The sequence below is a fragment of the Lepisosteus platostomus genome, chromosome 6 (assembly GCF_059453375.1).
Source record: "Lepisosteus platostomus isolate fLepPlt1 chromosome 6, fLepPlt1.hap1, whole genome shotgun sequence".
NCBI classification, from domain to species: domain Eukaryota; kingdom Metazoa; phylum Chordata; class Actinopteri; order Semionotiformes; family Lepisosteidae; genus Lepisosteus; species Lepisosteus platostomus.
The window spans coordinates 24,441,642-24,462,300 of NC_142616.1; the positions used below are offsets into that span (position 1 = coordinate 24,441,642).

General features: G+C 36.0%; 1 protein-coding gene and 1 long non-coding RNA gene across 2 annotated transcripts in view; one reads left to right on the top strand and one right to left on the bottom strand.

The window, feature by feature from the left end:
- hs3st1l1 (heparan sulfate (glucosamine) 3-O-sulfotransferase 1-like1) overlaps positions 1–6,997 on the top strand; it is a 27,018-nt gene extending 20,021 nt beyond the window's left edge. The window contains exon 2 of the mRNA XM_088634999.1: positions 5,553–6,997. Coding sequence (XP_088491125.1) covers positions 5,717–6,661 — 945 coding nt within the window. The 5' untranslated portion in view covers positions 5,553–5,716 and the 3' untranslated portion in view covers positions 6,662–6,997. The remainder of the gene's footprint in view (positions 1–5,552) is intronic.
- LOC148661365 (uncharacterized) overlaps positions 1–20,339 on the bottom strand; it is a 23,659-nt gene extending 3,320 nt beyond the window's left edge. Inside the window, exons 1-3 of the long non-coding RNA XR_015939512.1 lie at positions 20,118–20,339; positions 14,526–14,638; positions 330–380 (exon numbers count right to left, since the gene is read on the bottom strand). This is a non-coding gene — a long non-coding RNA (uncharacterized LOC148661365). The remainder of the gene's footprint in view (positions 1–329; positions 381–14,525; positions 14,639–20,117) is intronic.
- Positions 20,340–20,659: the final 320 nt, after the last annotated feature.

A 20,659-nucleotide genomic window follows, 5' to 3' on the forward strand; every position in this document is an offset into this window, starting at 1 on the left:
CTTAACCATCTCCCAGTTCTCAAAGACTTGTCACCACCACTTTCATTTCAGCTCTTAATTTATATACAGTATTTCTATCTGGCATAATTAAGAATGTACTTTGAGCGTCTAAACTTTAACATCACCTGGTTCAGTATATGTTGTTAAGATTCAGTTTCCTATTATAGACAATAAAAATTTAAACACACAAGCCACAAGCCATAAACACACAAGCCATTCTGAAAATCCTTGCACATGTAATGCATAAAATTATAATTATGCTGTAATTAAAGCACATCATGTAGTCAATGGCATGCTGTTCATTAGTTATTACTTATACGGTAGCTCACCTAGGATTGCAAGGACGATGCTTTTGAACTCACTTCCTCACCTGTGCTTTTCTGTGAAGAAAAATGAAACATTGCAATATACATGGTTCTATACATGCAGTCCTTTTGCATTATTTCAAAAGCTCCAACACTGGACAAGAATACACCATTAAATGTTTAGTAAGTGCTAAAAGCAGATAATGCATTCATGCACTAAATGACCCGTAATGCATTTTACATCTGCTGTGAACTTCAAAGCTCAGCTGAAACCTGTTATATTGTGTGACAAAAAGTGGAGTGTTTTTTTTTCTTTGACGAAAGGGTTGCAAGAGCTATAAAAAGCTCAGGGGATAATTAAGCAACGAACTATTGAATTATGCAGTGAGACATAAGAAATACAGTTGAATCTTACAGATAAAGTGATCACAGATGTGCAGCCAACACAATTATTGGCGATCTGCCTAAAGACAAGATGTCTCTGGAACCTGGTATTTTGCTGTTGTTTTGCATCATTATTTTTAGCCCTCAAATCGGCAGTGGAGTATATTACTGAGATCCTGGTTTACAATGTCCATATAATCTATCACTTCAAACCACAGTATTTGTTCCATATTTCAGGCAGCCATTCTTTGTGTTGGTAACAAGACTCTAGAGCTTTGCCTTGGGGTATTGTAATACATTGCTTTTCCCTCTGAAAATACCGCTTTAATTTGTGAATGTAAAACCATGTACCTCAGCCTTATTAAACTCTGATTCTGATACTTTGTTGCCAAAAGAGACAGTGTGGGGGGAGTATTATTTTTTCTCACTCATATTATCTCTAAAGCCTAAATATTTGTATATGTGTGGATGTACACATGCCCAACAAATACACAGATATTAAAATAAACTATTAAAGCAGATAATCCTTAGCTTTGTTTAGTCATTGTGGAAGCAGTTGAAAAATAATTAAGAGCTCCACTGATTTGATAATTATTTTATATTAATACGTCTCTAATTAAGTCCCATGAGCAAAACACAATTCTGTTACCCACTGCCTTGCACACAAAAAATTAATTAATGAAAATCCAGTCTCTTCATTAATGGGTTTTTTAGAATTTCAAAAATAATCAGTCCAGCTGAGAAATTAGTTTAATGTGCTTTCCAACTGAGCTCTGAATCAGTGAGTCTGTATCTATTGCATTTCTGAAGATAAAGCTGATTAAAAGACTCAATGATGCATGCCACACCCAGGTATTGTTATTAATTGGGGGTGAACATTATTAATTTTACACTAGTATCTTTAGTTTATTTTAAGCTGTTTTTGTCTTCATGGTAGTACGGAACCTAAAATTTTGTTTCAAATGGAGCAATGGCATATGTGTTTGTAGATATAGACCTCATCAGAAAGCCAAACCAAACAGCTCTGGGGAAGAATATGGAAAATGCAGTCTGCACATGAATTAAAAAGGTAATGATATCTATTCCATAAGAAAATGTTTATTAATGCTTTCTATTTCCTTATTAAAAACCTAAAGCTTAAAGTCAGTCAATAGATTACTGTGCACGTTAGACACAGTACCAGAGCGAAGGAACTGATTGGAATAAATTGTTTAGAGGCTCAGTTTTTCGTATAAATTGCCTTTATTTTTGATCAAGGCTCCATTGCATATAATGTCTAAAATAAACCTCCACAATTCTCTCTCTAGTTTTTCAGCTGTGGTGACCAGAAAAATCTGGTCTGAACCATATACAAAATATCCAGTGGAAGACTCATTGAACTTTATTTTGGTCACATAACCTTCTACAGGGGCTAGACAAAATAATGGGAACTCAAAGCAATATATGAATATTTATTAACTAATAAGAATCTGGGTCCCCCCTTTTCCTTCAGAACAGCTTCGATCTTTCTTGGAGTACCATTATATAAGATTTGAACTGTTTCTTCATGTCATTCTTCAAGAGGGAAAGCTCTTTGAAAAGAGGTGGAAATCTACTCCACACTCGAAATCCCAGAACATCACATAAAGGTTCAATGATGTTTAGATCTGGTTTGTGGGAAGGCCACTGAAAGGTGTTTGACTTCATCCCAATGTTCAGGAAGCCACTCTTGAATCAATTTATCAGGGTGTACTAGGGCGTTGTCATCTTGGAATAGGGGAACATTTTGAGGAAACAATATTTGCTCCATAGAGTACACCTGGGCACCTTAAAAGGCTTCTTATTCATTGGCCTAATTCTACCTTGCAGAGAAATAATCTGACTCAGTGACTCCAACGAGATGGCTGCCCATACCAAAATGGATACATCACCCTGTTTGACAATCGGAAACCTGTGAGCTGAAGGCTTCCTTTTCTTTCTCCAAACATAAACTTGTCCAGATGTAGACAACTCATCAGACCATATTACATTCTTCTCTAGTGTTTATGCTCATCATACCAGGTTATGCATTTCTGTGCATTGGCCTTGGTTACTAGCAGGCTCTACCATAAATATCAGCTTTTTTGCTGAGACTGGGTTACAGAGATTTCAGTTCTGTGGTAATTTTTTAGGCCGTTGTTTCGTGTTTTTCAGCAACTATACTGATAGATGTTTGGAGTATGCTGCTATGATTTTCAACACTCTTCCCCTTAACACATTGAAGAATTGTGCCATTGCTGTGACTGATGCACCTACAATTTCGGCACCAGCTCATGTTGCTTTAGAAACAAAGTGTTAAAGTGAATATCTTTTAAGGAGAAACATTGGTAATAAGTATTGAAATTAGTATGAAATACCTGTGTAGAATCCATTTTAGTTGTGATTTAATTACTTCAAAATATAAGTATTTTTTCATTAAATGTCCTCCCCTTGTATGTACAAACTTTAATGGCTGACTGCCTAAGAATTTATCTGTACTGTAATGTGAGAGGAATTAAATAGAAACAATCAGAAAACAATCAAGTATGAACAATTCACTTAGTTCTTCTAACCTCACATAATCAATGAAGCAGAGCTGCCAGCATATTATCAGCCATTAACTGTTTGCAGTGCGTAATGCATTAAGAAATCATTTCATACAGTAAGTCTCAGTTCTGCAGAATGTTAGTGTGGAGACCAATCTGGAGAAAATCTCTTAAATCATCTGTAAGTCAAATAAGAGACAAGAAAAATAGGCTAAATTAGTCTGTTTTCACCAGCATGCTTAATGGTATATTTAATCATGTGAAGGGAGGCAAAGAACAAAACTTTGAGAATCAGAACTGGAATGAGTCTGGTCAAAGTAAAAACAATTTCTACTATTATTATAAGATCAATACATCTATTATTTCTACTACTAGTAGCTGATACTTGTCTGTTTGCGATTTGTCATGGCTTGGAAGAGACATCAGCTGCCTAACGATTTCTTATTATTTGTACTACTCCTACAGTGTTCTTCTAACACTTCTGTCACTCTAAAAGCAATATGAACAAACACTGGACACATTACAAATGGAAGGAGGCCATTTGTCCCATTCAGTGCATTTTGAGGCCATTGAAAACATAACAAAAGACAAATTCCTGGTGCTGATCTAAAATGCGGCACTTTTTTTAGGCTGTAATTTCTTCCTACAGAGAAGGTACTCTAAAAATTAAACTGCATTAAAAAACCTTTGCTCTGGAGTACTGTTTTACAGCTCTTCCATACCCACTCAGATAAGACCTTGTTTAGCCTGCGAGTTGGTCTGCCACAGCTGCTTGTCAGAACGAGCACAGCGTCAGCAGAGCTGGAGCCACATCGCGACCCTTCGAAATTGAAAATATAACCTTCCCAAAAAGAACAGACACGAGGGTTTTGAGCTGACGTTCTCTGAGTGGTGTTTCTCTGGAGTTGTGATCTACAGCAGCGTGCCAAGAACTTCACAGATTGGGTTTTCAAGGAGGCACAAATCTCTTCTCTTTCTGCTGCTAGGATTCTAATGAACCCCGCCTTGAGGAGAGATAGGATGACCTGATGGTGTTCCTGTGCTGTGTAAAAAGCTTAGTGCCTTACATGCCTGTTCCATGTTTTATGATTTATATAGAGAGAGTTTTCTTTCCTTTTAAAAAATTTCCTGTTAAGTTCTTCTTAAATCCTGTTAGAAATAATGACTAGATTGGGAAATTCAGGGGCTTTTTTTTTGAATTTATTCAAAACCTTCTTTAAAAAAATTGGTTGCAAATACTATAACTTAATCAGAAATCTTCATACATAACTATTAGGATGAAATAACTGTTTAAAACTGTTTTAAAACATAATTTCACAGTGTCAGGATTTGTTATCTTAAGATTCTTACTCGGATGGTTTATGAGCTGGTCCATATAAATCTATCAGTCGGCCGCCCCTTGCTACGGAAATGCTGGAATAAGTATGACCTTCGAGCGAATTTCTTTGTTGCTCCATCATTCTTGGCATGTGATTTCCTTCAGGGACAAAGCAGATATTCTCACTCTTGCATTCTGTGATTGATAGGCATTTTTTAATGATCCAAAATGTGCTTCCTATATTATTGCATAATTTTGCTCCCTGAATGCTATTTTTATATTTACAAGTATTTAAAATTTGTTTTTTGGTATTTTTTTACAGATATTTTAATACAGATATTTGGGGCAGTGAAAGTGTTGTGCAGCCATATAGTCTTGCTGTTAATTTTCCAAAATACTTTATACTTGGAGGTACCTACATAAGGGCATTTGACAGGACTCTGCTGGTATGCTTTGATTCTTGTCAGCCCTATTAGTATTCTGTAAAGGTGAAAATAGTAATGCTATAAAGAAATGCAGCAGTGTGTAAGGTATTTACAGAAGCAGAATAGTATGAATGTTAAGATTCATACTTCAGATAATAGCACACGCTAACCACATATCCTTATACTCCTATGACAAAGTAATGAGTTCTATTACAGAGAATGGTCATGTTGTACAGTTATCGCTTCTGAGTGTTAGTTACAGCTCTCTGGTGAGCTGACGTTTCTTCAGTGTTTTGTTTTCTTGATGATCTTCTCTTCCTTCTGCCATGCTTGTTCAGTGTGTATTTCTGCCCTCAAACACAGCCTGGAGTGCTCTTCGCTGTAAAGTGCACTGAAAAATATAATAACCTTCTGTGATATTTTTCAAGATGTCGAAATTGAAACGAGCCATGATTTTGGCTTGCTTGTGCCAATTTTCTAGCTGAAGTTAAGCACTGCAATTATTGTATACGAAGCAACAGCCTCATGCAATTAAGTAAGTGTGTTTAATTCATTTCCCCCTCTTTGTTTCTCACAGATGTGCATCAGAGTTGCTTCCCCTGTTCAACATCCCCAAACGTTCCACCAGATGCTAGCTGAAGACTTCCTGCTCAGATGGTTTGATTACAGGGGTTCAACTGGAGTTGCTGCAGAAACACCATTTCTTTAAACCCCTCCATCATTTTTCCTAGGTTTTTCCTCATGGCCCATCTACTATTTTCAGCTTTCTTCCTGGTGGCTCAGACACATGCCGTTCCGAAAGAGTATTTTCAGCAGACAGAAGGAGAAGTACTGGATTCACTGAAGCTGCAAGTGGGATTACTAGCTAATGAGACGGAAAACTACCCTCCACAGGTGAAACCTCCAGGGACAAACAGACGAATCCCTCAAAGCATTATCATTGGAGTGCGCAAAGGAGGAACCAGAGCTTTACTGGAAATGCTGGATATTCACCCCAATATTGTAGTGGCTGCCACAGAGGTTCATTTCTTTGACTGGGATGAAAACTACGTGAAAGGATTTGACTGGTACAAGAACTTGATGCCTTTCTCTTATGAACACCAAATTACTGTGGAGAAAACGCCTGGTTATTTCACCTCTCCGCTTGCAGCAGAAAGAATCCATGAGATGAACAGTTCTATCAAATTGCTTTTGATTCTGAGGGACCCCACTGAAAGGGTGATATCTGACTACACGCAGGTCTACTACAATAGACTGGAAAACCGCAAGCCAGTACAGGTGATTGAGGACATTGTCATTAGAAATGGGGCTTTGAACACAAAATACAAAGCAATTCAAAGGAGTCTCTATGATCTCCACATGGAAAACTGGCTCAAATATTTCTCTCTGGACCAAATTCACATTGTTGATGGAGATACCCTGATAAAAGACCCCTTGCCAGAACTGCAAAAAGTGGAGAAGTTCCTCAGTCTTCCTCCCAGAATAATGCCCTCTAATTTCTATTTTAATCAGACCAAGGGGTTCTATTGCATTCGCAGTGATGGAAGGGAAAGATGCCTTCATGAATCAAAGGGCAGGCCCCATCCAGTTGTCAACAATACTGTGCTGGAGCAGCTGCGTGCTTACTTCAGAGAACACAACAACAACTTTTACAGAATGGTCAACCGTTCCTTCAACTGGCATTAAGAGGCAGTAGCTCTGTCCTTTTTACTTTTACTTTGCGAGCACAACTGTGTATTGCACTCTAATGCAAAAAGGTTATTTAATAATGCTAAAAAGTGAAAGCACTTTACAATCCATGTTACTGAAGGATTTGACCACTTCTGATGCTTTTCAAAGATGCCTTTACACAGCTCCTGTATCTTTAGAACATTTTTGAACAGATGGGAGAAAAAACCTGAATATTAATGCAGTGTTCTGTTTGTGAAAATGCAGATAATTGCAATTACAATTTTGTGAAACTCTTAAACATTTTTGTCTGGTTATCCTGTTCTTTAATAAATGGTATTGGTTTAAATGGAATGAACTGAGATTTAATGTCTCTTTCCAGCTTGTAATCACTCCTAACAAGACAGGTAAGAGATACACATTGAGATGGATGTGAACTATATTAGATATGAGATGCAGATAAACGTTTGGTTTCAAATGCAGTTGAGTACCATAGTGGGAAAAAAGAAACAGTGTTGGATATTCAGACCTGTGCATATAGCAATCAATTAAGTAACTACTGTCGAGTAAGGAAATTACATCTATACTGTGTCTCGTTTTCTACAACTGTAAATTGGTTTGCCAGTGTTATGCTGGACTTGCTTTTTAAACCAGGAAGGATTTATGCAAGTATTGCGATTGAGAAGCAAAAAACACTCATTTTATGGCATGCACTAGTACTCCAACAGTTCATGCCAGTAGCTTCAAGGTCTCAGTTTTGTCTGGTTGTGTGTTGTTTTTATTTTACACAGCAGAGCAAGTTACTGTATCTTTCATTGCTGGGAACAGAGTCCTCCCACCGTTGATACAGCATGTTTCTTTTACAGCGGCCTTCAGAGTTATCAGCATGTAATAACCCTGACTCACAGCTCTTTACGTAGATGAGAATGACACTTCAGCTTTGACAGTCCTTTCTTTTTTATAGTATTTCAGATATTTAATTTTCATTAATTTCCAACAGTATTAACCATTTGGGTCATTGCGGTAAATGACTTACAAAATTTTTAGTTTTTGTTTGTCCCCTCTTTATATGATCAATAGCTTTACAAGACATAGTATGCTGTAGCAGTCCACAGAATTTTAGTAGGGATCTTTGACAATAAAAGATGCAAATCTTAAACTGACCACAAGGGGGCAATTTTCTTATGTCTTATTATTTTAACCCTGATAAATACTAATATGTTTTTATAAATGTCAATAAACTTAATGTTAAATTATCAAAAATTACAAAACAAAAAAAGAGTTTTGGTATTTTTTTATGCTTGAGTTTTAGCATCATATCTTTCTTTGCAACCTCCTTTTTTAGCTAAACCGGAAGCAAGTTAACCCTAGATTTCAAAACCTAACACAGAGGTTAATTATTTGTTTGATTTAAATCAAAGCTGAATTTAGAATTCCAATAAGTACACACAGACTGATTATGGATTTTTAGCACTGAACATTACACAATGAAGAATTTTACTTAGAATAAATCCATTATTAAGAGGTTTTTTTTAGCCAACTGTTAAATATAGATCATCAATAAAATAAATACGCTCACCACATATCTAAACGCATGATGATTTAAATATTAACTACAATCTGAGTAATTCAAAAGTATGTCAAGAAAGTAAGATGGCACCGTACATTCAAACGGACAGACCAGAGAAAAGCACAAGAAGCTGTGTGAAGAATTTTAGCTGTATGTATGCAAGCTTCCTTTTGAGATTTCTTCAAATTCTCTAATCACTGCACTGTGACAGACGCAGGTGTACATGGAATGGAAATATAAGCTCTCAGAGGTATTATAACATGGGCCTAAGCTGGAAGGGAAAAGGGGTATTAAAGATGCTGAAGCAAAAGAGCGTGATGCCAGTATACCTAATGAGAAGAATGGGAAAGGAGCCAAAGGCAGATTTTGGAAAGGAGAAAGAGAGGGGCAATGAGGCCAAGAATCAGTCTCGGGAGACTCATCCAAACTCAACTTATAGTAGGTAGGCAAAAGAAACAAATTCCACGGAAACATAGGTGTATACTTCTTAGTCACATAAAATGTTCAGAAAGAGCATAAACAACAGAAGGTGACATTAGAGAAGTGTAGCATCACTCATTAATTCTACGCAAAGTTGTTGAGTTAGAAATGCTTATGTTTCATAGCTGTTAGAAAAGTAATGAGCCTAACGTTTTATCTTTGATCCACACTGCACAATATAACCTTAAATTACCAGGCATATTGCATTGATTTCAAATATCATAATCAATTAATGCTACTTGGAGTTTGTATGTTCTCCCTGTTTTTGTGCGGGTTTCCTCTGGGTGCTCTGGTTTCCTCCCACAGGCGAAAGACATACTGGCAAGTTTAATGACCTCTGGGAATATTGGCCCTGGGTGTGAGTGTGTGAATAAATAATGTAATGGCATTTAATGAGTGTTAGTGACTGTGACACTGTAAATACTACTGAAGGGCTAACTGTCTGAGGATACTACAGATTTTATATCTGTAAGCTGGTGAATAATAATGGGTTAAAAAATAAAGTCTGCATGCAGAATAACAGTCACTATGGAAAACCATTTATATTTCAATAGTAAAGGATTTATTGTACATAACTCTTGTCACGCTTTTTTAAAGGTTTTCTAAGAAAACTTCAAACAGCCTTTAATGTGGATAGCCCTGTGCTTGCCTTACTATAGCTTTTCACAACAGTCAGGTTCATGTTCATTATGTGTGAAAGGATCCTATTGAAATGAGTGTTTCTGCTCTGTTGGAAAATGTCTTGATAGAAATATTTCCCCCGAAAGAGCTCTTGCCTGTTGAAAGTCTGAAAAGTGGTTTTGATCAGAATTCCCCTGCTCTTTCCAGCATTGGGCAGGAAAAAAGTGTTAAACCTGACTGCATGACAAGCGAGAAAAACCTGTGACTGTTTTTCTGGTGATTTGATGAGAAAGAAAACATGATTAATTGATTCATGTGATTGAAAAAAACAAATATCGGGAGCTGGTGGAACAAAGGTGAGAAATTGCTGGTAAAAAATGCTACTTTTGTGAAAAAAGATTAAGCAAAAACATCAAACAGTTCACATCTGACTGCTAATCCCCCCTTGACAGCTGTTCTCATTTACATTATACTATGACTAGTTTGTGTTCAGGTGACTTTCTAGGAGCATCTGAAATGATGATTTTCATACTTAAAATAAGTCAGTACAAAAAACCTTAACAGTAACATGCATATTTCCAGCATATACTAATTAACACATGTAAGGATACTTCCATTTGTATGTGTCTGTGTCCAAACAAATACATGTATGTTTCAGATCCCAATAAAAATTAGAGAAGTATGGTATATTCCCTGTTAAAACATAATTTCTTACTAGTAATTACAACATACAAGACCTTTATCTCACCCTGTGTTGCAGTACTTTAAAGCTATGATTTAATTAATCAAAATGATTTTTGAAACACTTTAATATGTTTAAATTATTAATTGGGCATTTTAAACACATACGTACAATGTACATAGTACAGAAAAGCGTGCAGTTTACAGAGTAGTTGTGTATCTCTGACAACCTCTTCACATATTGTATTTGCCAATATTAACATATTGCATTCAACTAAAATTATACCCTGCACATGCTTAATAGGCAGACATATTTGACTTTTAGCAGAAGTAAATGTTTAGTGGTATTGCAAAGGAAAGAAATTCACAATCTCCAGCAAATTCAAGTGATCTCATTCACATAAAATTACAAATATGAAACAGAGGTAAGAGAAACTAGAATAAGACAAATTCCTCTCTGGTAAAAGTACTACAGTATCTTCATTGTGAATTACTGAGGTAAAAATATTATTTTGTTTTTTGTACCGTTTTCCAGATCTTCATTTTTGGTTTGTAAAATGTGTTTCAAGAGAACATGATGATAACAGTGCTTCTGATGTAGTCAGAGTCTTAAGTGATATAGCTTCTGTGTGAAAAATTAAATTAACCACCAAAAGACTATCGCTCTGTTTAGTTTGTGTGTTTTTGTTTTTGGGGTATTCAGACTAAATTAACTTTGTACTGATAGTCAAATGCTGAAATAAGATTATTTTTGTACTAACTTTAGAGAGAAAGGATATAAGAGATGAAGTTCCAATTAAGCTGCTGTGGTGATGCAGCACATTTGATTCTGGGAAGAAGCAAAAGGTACATTTAATTGCCTGAAATGAAAATGAAATATGGCTTTTCTACTGTTGAATCAAAGATTAATTGCTGTTTCTTTGGTTGATGAATGGCTGTTTTTTCTTTCTGATGTTAAATTATAATTTAAGGGCTGGGAGAACTTGATGAATACGTATTGATTTAGTGAAACATTTATACAAAAGGAAAGCAGCTTTAATATTTACAATAGTATCTTAAATAACTTCTTATTTCCATCTTTCACATTTAGGATTATTTTTCTGTTTGTGACCTTCCATAGGCTCCTTAGGCTACATGTCAACATTCATTCAAATGTATAATTCATTCCTTAAAGGAATGAGAAAACACCAACCAAAGTTTGCCATCACTTTAATAATAGCGAATCTAGGCTACATTAAGAGCAATAACTTGACGTATGTAATGTCATATATCAAAACCTATAAAATACTGTTGAGTAAGTGGCATATTTTCTAAGAAACAGCTACTTTAGGAAAAGAGGAAAAAATAATTATTTTAATAGCTAGATTTATTTAGGCAACTGTTATATAATTAATACTATACATGATAAATGTCTCACATAATGGACACATTGGAATAAAGAAATTACTTCACATTGAGTTCTGGTTAAGACATACTGTTTTGAATTATATAACAAATAATTGCCATTGCCCCAGTCAAACTAAATAGAAAGTGCTTACTAGGTCTGACAACACAATCCATTAAATCTACTGTATGAGAGGCTTGTATGAGTTTTCTCAGTTAATCCAAATAATGCTCTCTGCAAAAATGAAAAAGTGCCCATCTGCTGCTGTACATCTGTCTACTAGGGTCATACGTTTCAAGACCTCCACACCAAAGTGGAAATTTCAGCACTTCAAAACGGAAAGAAAGAGTATAGAAATACAACGTTTAAGATGGAAGCTGTTAAAGAGATGCATACTGCCAGAAAGAAACACATGCCTTAAGCATATATATAAACACAGTGTCTACAAACTTCCTAGGGGGAAAAAACTTCTTTAGCAGATGCCTAGCACACCTAACCATTTAACTGACAGCTTGGAGGGTAAGGCAAGGAATCTCCAGTCCAGACTGGAGATGTTTGATATTGTTAAGATATTCTTCACAGTGGTGCAAAACATACAGCTCTATTTATCTTCACTGTAGGCTTTTGTATGACTTACTTTTGACAGGGACACTATACTGTAAACAGGCACTGTCCTTCGGATGAGACGTAAAACCGAGGTCCTGACTCTCTGTGGTCATTAAAAATCCCAGGGCGTTTCTCGAAAAGAGTAGAGGTGTAACCCCAGTGTCCTGGATAAATTTCCCATTGGCCCTTACCAATCATGGCCTCCTAATAATCCCCATCTATGAATTGGCTTCATTACTCTGCTCTCCTCCCCACTGATAGCTGATGTGTGGTGAGCGATCTGGAGCACTATGGCTGCCGTCGCATCATCCAGGTGGATGCTGCACATTGGTGGTGGTGGAGGGGGGGTGGATGAGCTACTAACTACCAAACAGACTGAATGGCCTCCTTTTGTTCATAGCCAGTCTTCTGTTCTCACCATGAATATCAGCACAATATGACTCCTCTCTAACCCAAGATATAGAGAAATACATCAATACCAGCTCTGAAGCCCAGGAGCAAGCTTTTCATAAGCAGGTGAACTCCAGGCATAGGTGTCTGTGTATAAAGACATTGACAATAAACCTGTTAAGGAAGAAACTCCTTTTTCTTGTATATATAGCATCTTTCACTTCCAAACAAAAGAAAGATACCAAATCCCAAGACTGAACATGGTCATCCCTTTAGTAGGTTATTACTGTGTCATATGAACCTACCAATATAAAATTAAACATCTTTCATTCCTCATCAAATCCCTATATGATTTAACCTTTTTCCAATGTTTTGTAATTTTGAAGGGCAGTTGATATAAATACCTGTACATGCAGGTCAAATTGAAGGTGAAACACCTTTGCTAGCTTTGAAGGGATCAAAACTGCAGCATAGAAGAATGATAGGCATGTTTGTATAATCCCTTTAAAGAGTATACAGAAATTATATTTCAGAAAATACATTTCAATATTACAATTCTCTTTGAACTAAACAATGAGTAAGTCAAAAGAACTCCTCTTCTGGGCTCCTGAGCAAGGCCCTTAACCCCAACTGCTCCAGGGGCGCCGTATAAATGGTGGACCCTGTGCTCTGACCCCAAGCTTCTCTCCCTGTCTGTGTGTCTCATGGAGAACAAGTTTGGGTATGCGAAAAGAAATTCCTCATCCAAGAAATTGTATATGGCTAATAGTGATCTTATCTATCTTATAGTACAGCAATGTGCTTTTTCTGAAGAGGTGGGAGGCCCCAGCAGGCAACAGTAACAGCTTCCTGTTCAAAAGTTCTGGTTTTCAAAAGTCTACTTTATCAGGCTGATAATGTATATCTATGTTATCCTTTTCGGATGGATCTCACTTTTAGTACGGAGCAGAAAAAAATACACTGGATCTGTTTACTAAGAAAAAGGCTTTGAGATTAAATGTCAATGAGCCTTGCAAAAATATTACGGAAAAATACCTATCCAAGGTAATACCCTGAAAATTGCCTTCCCCTGTTCAAGTCCAACGTCCCTCATTTTCCTGAAATCATCCTTCGTTTGTCAGGTGTTCATCCTTTCTGGCATGCACAGTAAGCATTATTCACACTTGGGTTTAATGCGGCTTTTCTGACTTTGATGCAAAAGGATTACATGGATGAACGAGAGCATATCTTTACTGATGAGTCATAGGATACATGCATACAGAGAGAGGTTACTGATCTTTGTCGATAAAAGCAATTAAACCTAAAGTAAAAGTTTTCCTTCAAAACCATACAGCAGACTGTTGTGTTTTTTATTACAAATCACCTATGTGTTTTCTGGAAAAATGCAAACCCAATCATTCTCTTCTTAATTATGTTCACAATAACAAAATTAATTAACTTCCCAAGATGGGTAATTACTTTTAAAAGACAGGAAGATAAACTGATATGTAAAGAGCTGCAGCGCGATATTTAGTGACTCGGAATACTTCCTTGTTAGGAAGTCAATTAAAAAAAGAGAGAAAAGACTTCATTATTTATTCAGCCAATGTCCTAATTATGAAGAGAAATTAGATGGATGGCTTTCCAGTCATTAACCATGACCAAATAAAATGCACATTTATGCATTTTTAATCATTTCTCAGTTATATTGCAGATTAGCTATCAAAACACTTTAAATTTGAGCTATTATTCTAAAAACTGGACAAGTATTACACAATAATGAAAACTAAAGAGAAGCAGAATAAAAGTGATATAAAAAAATAAATACAAAATTCATAAGGCCAAACTTTTTTTTTCCATTGCCACCTGAGTACCACACTTCAAGCAGACAAATACTGTTAATGTTTCGCACTGAGAGAGAGACTAACACAGTAACTTTTAATTGCATTAAATGTAACCATTGACAGACACTGACAGCTTAAGCCAGCCTGAAAAATGTGGCACAGATGTGGATTTGGGAAACTAATGCCCTTCCACCTAGTGCCCACTGAACCATTTATTATCATAAACCTAAAGGATGCATGTAAGGGACAGGAATTTGTTTTCTGCCAGATGCCTGTGTCTCAATGCACAGAAAGTCCAGAAACCATTGCAGAAAATTTCTGTCTTACCAATTTTGAGGCCCAGTAACGTCTGTTGAGGTAGAGATCCACTGCAGCACAGAATGCAGATAGAGCCTCCTGGGTGTAGTTAATTCTCCACCGCAGGCAAGATTGCAGACAGACTCGGAGAGAAAGAAATACATCTAATTATAATGTGATACTATGGATCTGGTGAAAATCTACCATTCTCCTCACATTAGCCAACTCTTACAACCTAGCTCAGTAATTCATGTATTTACAGTATATCTTTAAACAATTATTACCAAACCGTGACAGCAGTGTAATTTTAAATGGCAATAATTTGATAATGCAGATGATAGGAGGGAGAGAACTGTTTGAGGTCTCTTTATATCTGTGCACTAAGGTTGTGTCTTAGAATACATCCAGGGACCCAAGAAACAGCCACTCCAATTCTCCCCACACAGTAATAGTTATCCCCTAAAACAAAACCTGAATGCAGGACTAATTAAAGGTTCCTCTGTGCATCACCAAAAATGAGTCTTAGTATTCTTGAAAACTACTGCATGCTTGCCTGCACCACTTTGCCCTCAGTATATGCACTACAAGGAGTAGTAAACATTTTCATATTACTAAATAATACATTAAGCCCCCTGTTGTCTCAGTGTACTAAATAAATAGAATTCCTTGGTTTCATTCTAAAGTAAGATATATTTTGGAGGAAACTGACTTCTCTTGGAATTAAAATTCCTGATGTTACCACAAAATAATATTTAAATAATTGCACAAAATGTATTCTTCTGTCTTTATTTTTATGTTTAAAATCCCTGAAAGACAATACTGAAATACAATCCAGTTATCAATTTCATAAGCACAATTTATAATACATTATAAAACCAAGAGAACTGAGTTTTTAAACTTTTATTTATTCTGCAAACAGGAGATGTACTGTACTCCTTTAAAAATTCTAAATTAAATCACTGCTGTTTAGCACTGCTTGTGCTCTGTCTTATCTTTGTTCATCCTGTGTCCTTACTGGGAAAATTCATTCTTTCTCCTGATACTATATGCAACAGCTAAAAAATGTCTGCAAAACACAAAGATAAACTTTGTAAAGCCCACTGATTTCCCAGCTTTAGTGGTCTGTAATAAAACATATAGCAGAGATGATCAACAAATATTTAGTGTGCTTCACTGACTTGAAGGGTACAGAGGTCTAGACCCGAAATATATAGTTCACCTCCATCTGTATTTTGCTAGAATTATTCTAGCCAAAATTTAGAAAGTCAAGGAATTCATTTTTTAGTTTCTCCAACGTGAATTATATTGACTCTGTTAACAACCTGATGCATATTAATGACTTAAAATGGTTCAAATAGGTTATAGTTGGCATTCCAGTGAGCTACACACTCCCTCTAGTGACAGTATAAAAATGCTGCAGGCTTTCATTGAACAAGGTTATCGTTTTTGTTTTCCTACATCTACAATTTCAGACAATCCATCTGTATAATTTAAATGCCCTCTATGTACTAACAGAAATGAGAAATTAGGATCATTTCATTTAACTTCTCTCCATCATACAGCAAGTTTCAGTTGTAAAAGGTGTTCCGCAACAACATGCTTTGAAAGCAAATGAATGTAGGTTTAGCTTAAAGAGAGGAAATTAATCAAAATCCTCAAAGTGCTATTATGGCGGAAAAGGAGCCTAACATTGCAAATAAGCTGAATGATAGATGTATATCGCTTATGCTCTACCGACAGACAGTGAGTGGATTGTGCTCACCTTCAAAATGTGTTTAATGCTATTGACTTGCATTGATTGTTGGAAGCTCTAAGACTCATAGCTTTCAAAGTGAATTAGATTTAATCAAAATAACAAAACTGGAAAATTGTTTTTTGTTCAGAATTAGAGGCAACATTTTTGGCTTATGGCTGTGGAGAAAGTCTCTTGCATTTGATATGTAGCTACTGTATGAAGATACCTGTAACCTGGAATCCCAGATGCTCCCGTATCTCTGGCAATGGTTCTACCTTAATACTGGAACACACCCCTGAGAATGAGAAAGGAGGGCAGCTTGCTTTATTCTGCTCCACTCAGCTCAGGCAGCCATACAAAACAAGCCCTTCTGTTAGTCTAATTATCTGTTCACTGGTGAGCTGCAGCAGAGCAAAGAGAAAGAACAAGTGGCAAATAGCAGTTTAGAAGCCCAACACTCAGCACAAGTTGTTACTTTTATTTACTTCTGGAGAAATGCACTTTGCTAGTCAGGTGACTGATGCTCAGTCACTTGTACCTTATTTGTCCCTAAATGATGCCCCACAATCACAGAGGTGTTTTGGTCATTATAGTTATCATTCTCTGGAGAGAACTTCTACGCTGCTTTTCTCTGAATGTTTTTGGTTGCAATTCTGAATACAATTCACAGAACAGCATGCTTTGTAGCTGTTTTACGTTACTAAAACAATATAATAGATCTAAAGACAAATTTAAAATGTTTCCTGAATCACAGCTTTCATAGCAATATAAAAGTAAAATGATAGCCATGTAAACTCTGAGGCTTTGACATGTAAAGCAATCATAAAGGAACAATTGCTGCTGATTATTGTTCAGGAGTGTGTTTCATATTCTACTGTTTTCCCAGGAAATGTTTCAGTGTCTTTTAGTGTTTCGGTGACTTTCTCTAGAGTGTGTCACATGAATTAGATTTTAATAAAGAGAAAATGCATTAAATTCTGTATCTTAAATGCGCCAGCACACTTAAAAGAAAAATAATTTCTGAAGCAGTTTTGGGCTAGGCAACACCCTACTAACACTTAGGGTTAACAATGTTAGAAAGTAAGGGAAGAAAGGAGAAAGACTGAAATTGAGGTCCTTGAAGGTTACTGTATCTAATTCTAGAGGGCTACTCTATCTTATTAGATGATAACTGAAAAATGTATAGTCTTCTTTTGTGTTTTAAAAAGCTATTACAAATGTCTTTAAGCGGCAGAAGATGTTGGGTTCAATCTGCATGAGAAAATGAAAGATTCACTACCTACACTCCTCAGTCATACCCTGAATAGTGAGATGTCTCTTTCCTTGATATTGTTCAAAGACTACCCATAAAGTACTAAGATCAGGAAAAGTTCATTGATATTGTTTAAACTGTATTTATATAAGGATTTTGGAAGAAGACAAAGAAAAAAATTACATTTCCAGAATTTGTTGATCACAAATTGCATGACAGATATTCCTGAGTAAATTAATATGACCTCTTGACTGCCATCTACTTCTGAAATTTCCAACTGATTTTGTTAAAAAATAGTTTGTGGTAAATTCCAAATGTTGCACAATACAATTCAAATTTTCAAAACATGTTTCGAACTAACAAATGGCTGCAAAAACAATGCAATTTGAAAATTTAAAAATGTTTATATTTTCTTCTACTTTCCTGATTAGAACATTCACTACTGATCAATTATTATATTTATTACAATGAATACAATTCCATTGTGTCTTTGCTGTTTTTTAAATTGAACAAAAAAAAAAACAGTCCTTCAAAAATACAGAGGATATTTCATCCCTGGTCAGTATTTTTCAAACAGTTATCTGTTTAGACAGCAACAGAAAAACTTTCTTATTAATGTGGCAATATTGTTTTTCTTTATTCTAGTTAGCATCAGTGTGGTTAAGGTATTACCAGAATTATTTTAGGTAATTCCATATGTATGCAGATAATTAACGTGTTTGAAATCTGAAAATCAAGAACTACAGTACCTGAACTATTGCACTTATACGTTGGCATAATACTGCAGTTAGAGCTCAATACGTGCCTAGGCTATAAGCAAATTCATATTCCTCACTAAACATCTTACAAATTATTTCAATATGGAGACTCATGTAAATAGGATTACAAGTACATTACAAGTACATTAGACATTAGTACTGTGTGTTATTAAAGATGCAAATCATTATCATACTGTACATTGTTATTTAGAACAACCATTCTTTTCATAGAAAACTAATTTCCATAGAAAACTCTTTATCACAGTATTTCAATTGCCATTTGGAGATGCCTGTTGGTTTTAGTATTAGTGAAGACACAAATAATCGACTACAGCTTGAGATTGAACCTATCAATGTAGTTTGCTATCAGGAGTAGTGAACATGAAAGAGTAGCTGTTAACTGTTAACTGTTAACGTGCTGTATTCACTGTTCTTACTGAGTGTGCCTTTTTGAGCATCCATGTTGTGATTCTTGGTTATGTTTGGCTCCCGAAGATCAGACTCAAAATAAGTGTTTCTTGTCAAGACATGTTTTTAATTAACCAGTTACCTTTAATTAAATCCCTAACTAATCACACCTAAATATTCTGCCAGGACTTTCCTTTAGTGTGAGGCAGATGTAAGTATGGGAGTTGGGCAATATTTTTGTTGGCACCCTCAGGGATCATGGAATGCCTGAATTCCCAGCATGCCTGGAGAAGTGGAAGGAAACGTAAGCCACTCATCTGTATAAAGAATTACAGTGCATTACGACTATAAGAGATGAATGTAATGAACTGCAACTCTGACAACCCAGACAGGAAATCTCCATAAAAATCACTTTGATAAAAACATCTGCCAAATAAAGTAAGAATAATTGAAGGATTCATACAGATCAATCAATAAAATCTATTCATCTGAGATGAAATTTCCCAAACATTTCACCAGAAGGGTTATTTTTGTGATAGAACAACAGGTTTATTGGCCTACAGTATGTGATCTCCAAGAGGGAACAGCAAGCTGAGGTGGCAGTTTACACTTTCCAGTTCCAAAGTAAGGAAATTATGTCTGTGTGTTTTTTACAATTAAAAAGAGCTAAAATAATTTCAAACTTAAAATTAATCACCCTGCCAGCTTTTACAGAGGTACATAAACCCAAACAAAGCAACATCCCTAATACAATCTATGAAAGTCTCTTCACTAAGCCTTAAATGAGCACAGGACCTAATGCCTAAAAACTTGAACCAGTATTATTTTAAGTTAGCCAGCATATTAATATCCCTAAAAGGACAAATTACTCTCTGCCAAATGCACGATGGCACATATAGACTGAAAGTGATTCAAGGACTCCTGCTTAAAATAGGTTGCGCATTAATAAACGACAGCATTTTTTTTCTTTAGGTGTTTTCATCTGAATGTAAATGTATGCTCCTCATCATGTTTCATTGCTTGTGGGCCTTATTGCTTCTCAGATAATTTATACTGATTCTGGTGGGTACTGCATTTTGCTTATATGCCATCTATGAAAACATTTGTTCTTTTGTTTAAAAATGCCAAAAGGCAACAGAAAAGAAATGCTGCAGAAATCTCCTCTATAATCAGGCAAGGACAAAGCATCAGATAAAAGTGGTTAAGCATGCATATTGTACAGGGGAAAAACTGGGTGAATTATTTCAGTTTTTCATTAAACAGAATGTATATCTGGTTTATCACAGACTGGGGATGTTACATCTAGAATCCCAAATGATGACTTCATAAAATAAATAATCTCACAGGAGGATATAATGAAAGTGGAGGAAAAAAGTTTGTGTTATGATGCAACTGCCAACACGTTGTCACCATAACAGATTGCTGCACTGCATGTTACCCCCTCTGAAACTAATTGCCAGTACACTTACCAAGCCAGATATTCCTTTGATTCTTCCTCCTCAGTAATGCTGGTCTTGGGTCTATTGCCAATAGCTCATTAGGATATTCCTGAAGGTCTACCATATAGTGGCACACCAAGGACACAGAAACGAAGGGTACACAAACAAAGTAGCACCTGCTACCAGATTCCCATTCTGAATGACCCTGAATTAACACAATAAAGGCTCACCAACCTGCTCCAGGATTCCACAAGTGAGTACAAAAGCAATCAACACCACTCTCGGTTATGCTTGAAAATGTAGCAGAACCATTTTCAGGAGCCGCTTTGTCTGAGCATGTTTCTGTAAGGGCAGTAGGGATCTCTGCTGATGTTCTGAGGCAAAATGAAAAAGAAACTCTCTTTCTAGCAGCAAATAAAATACCTATTGACCATAGCTACACATTTGAGGATTAAGCAGGACTGATGAACATGCCATTGAAGGTTAGGTGGTCTACTACACTTATCTTAAAACCCTTCTGCATTTAGAAACTAGTGAATGTGCCCTACAGCTAAGAGTCTGAGCATTGCACA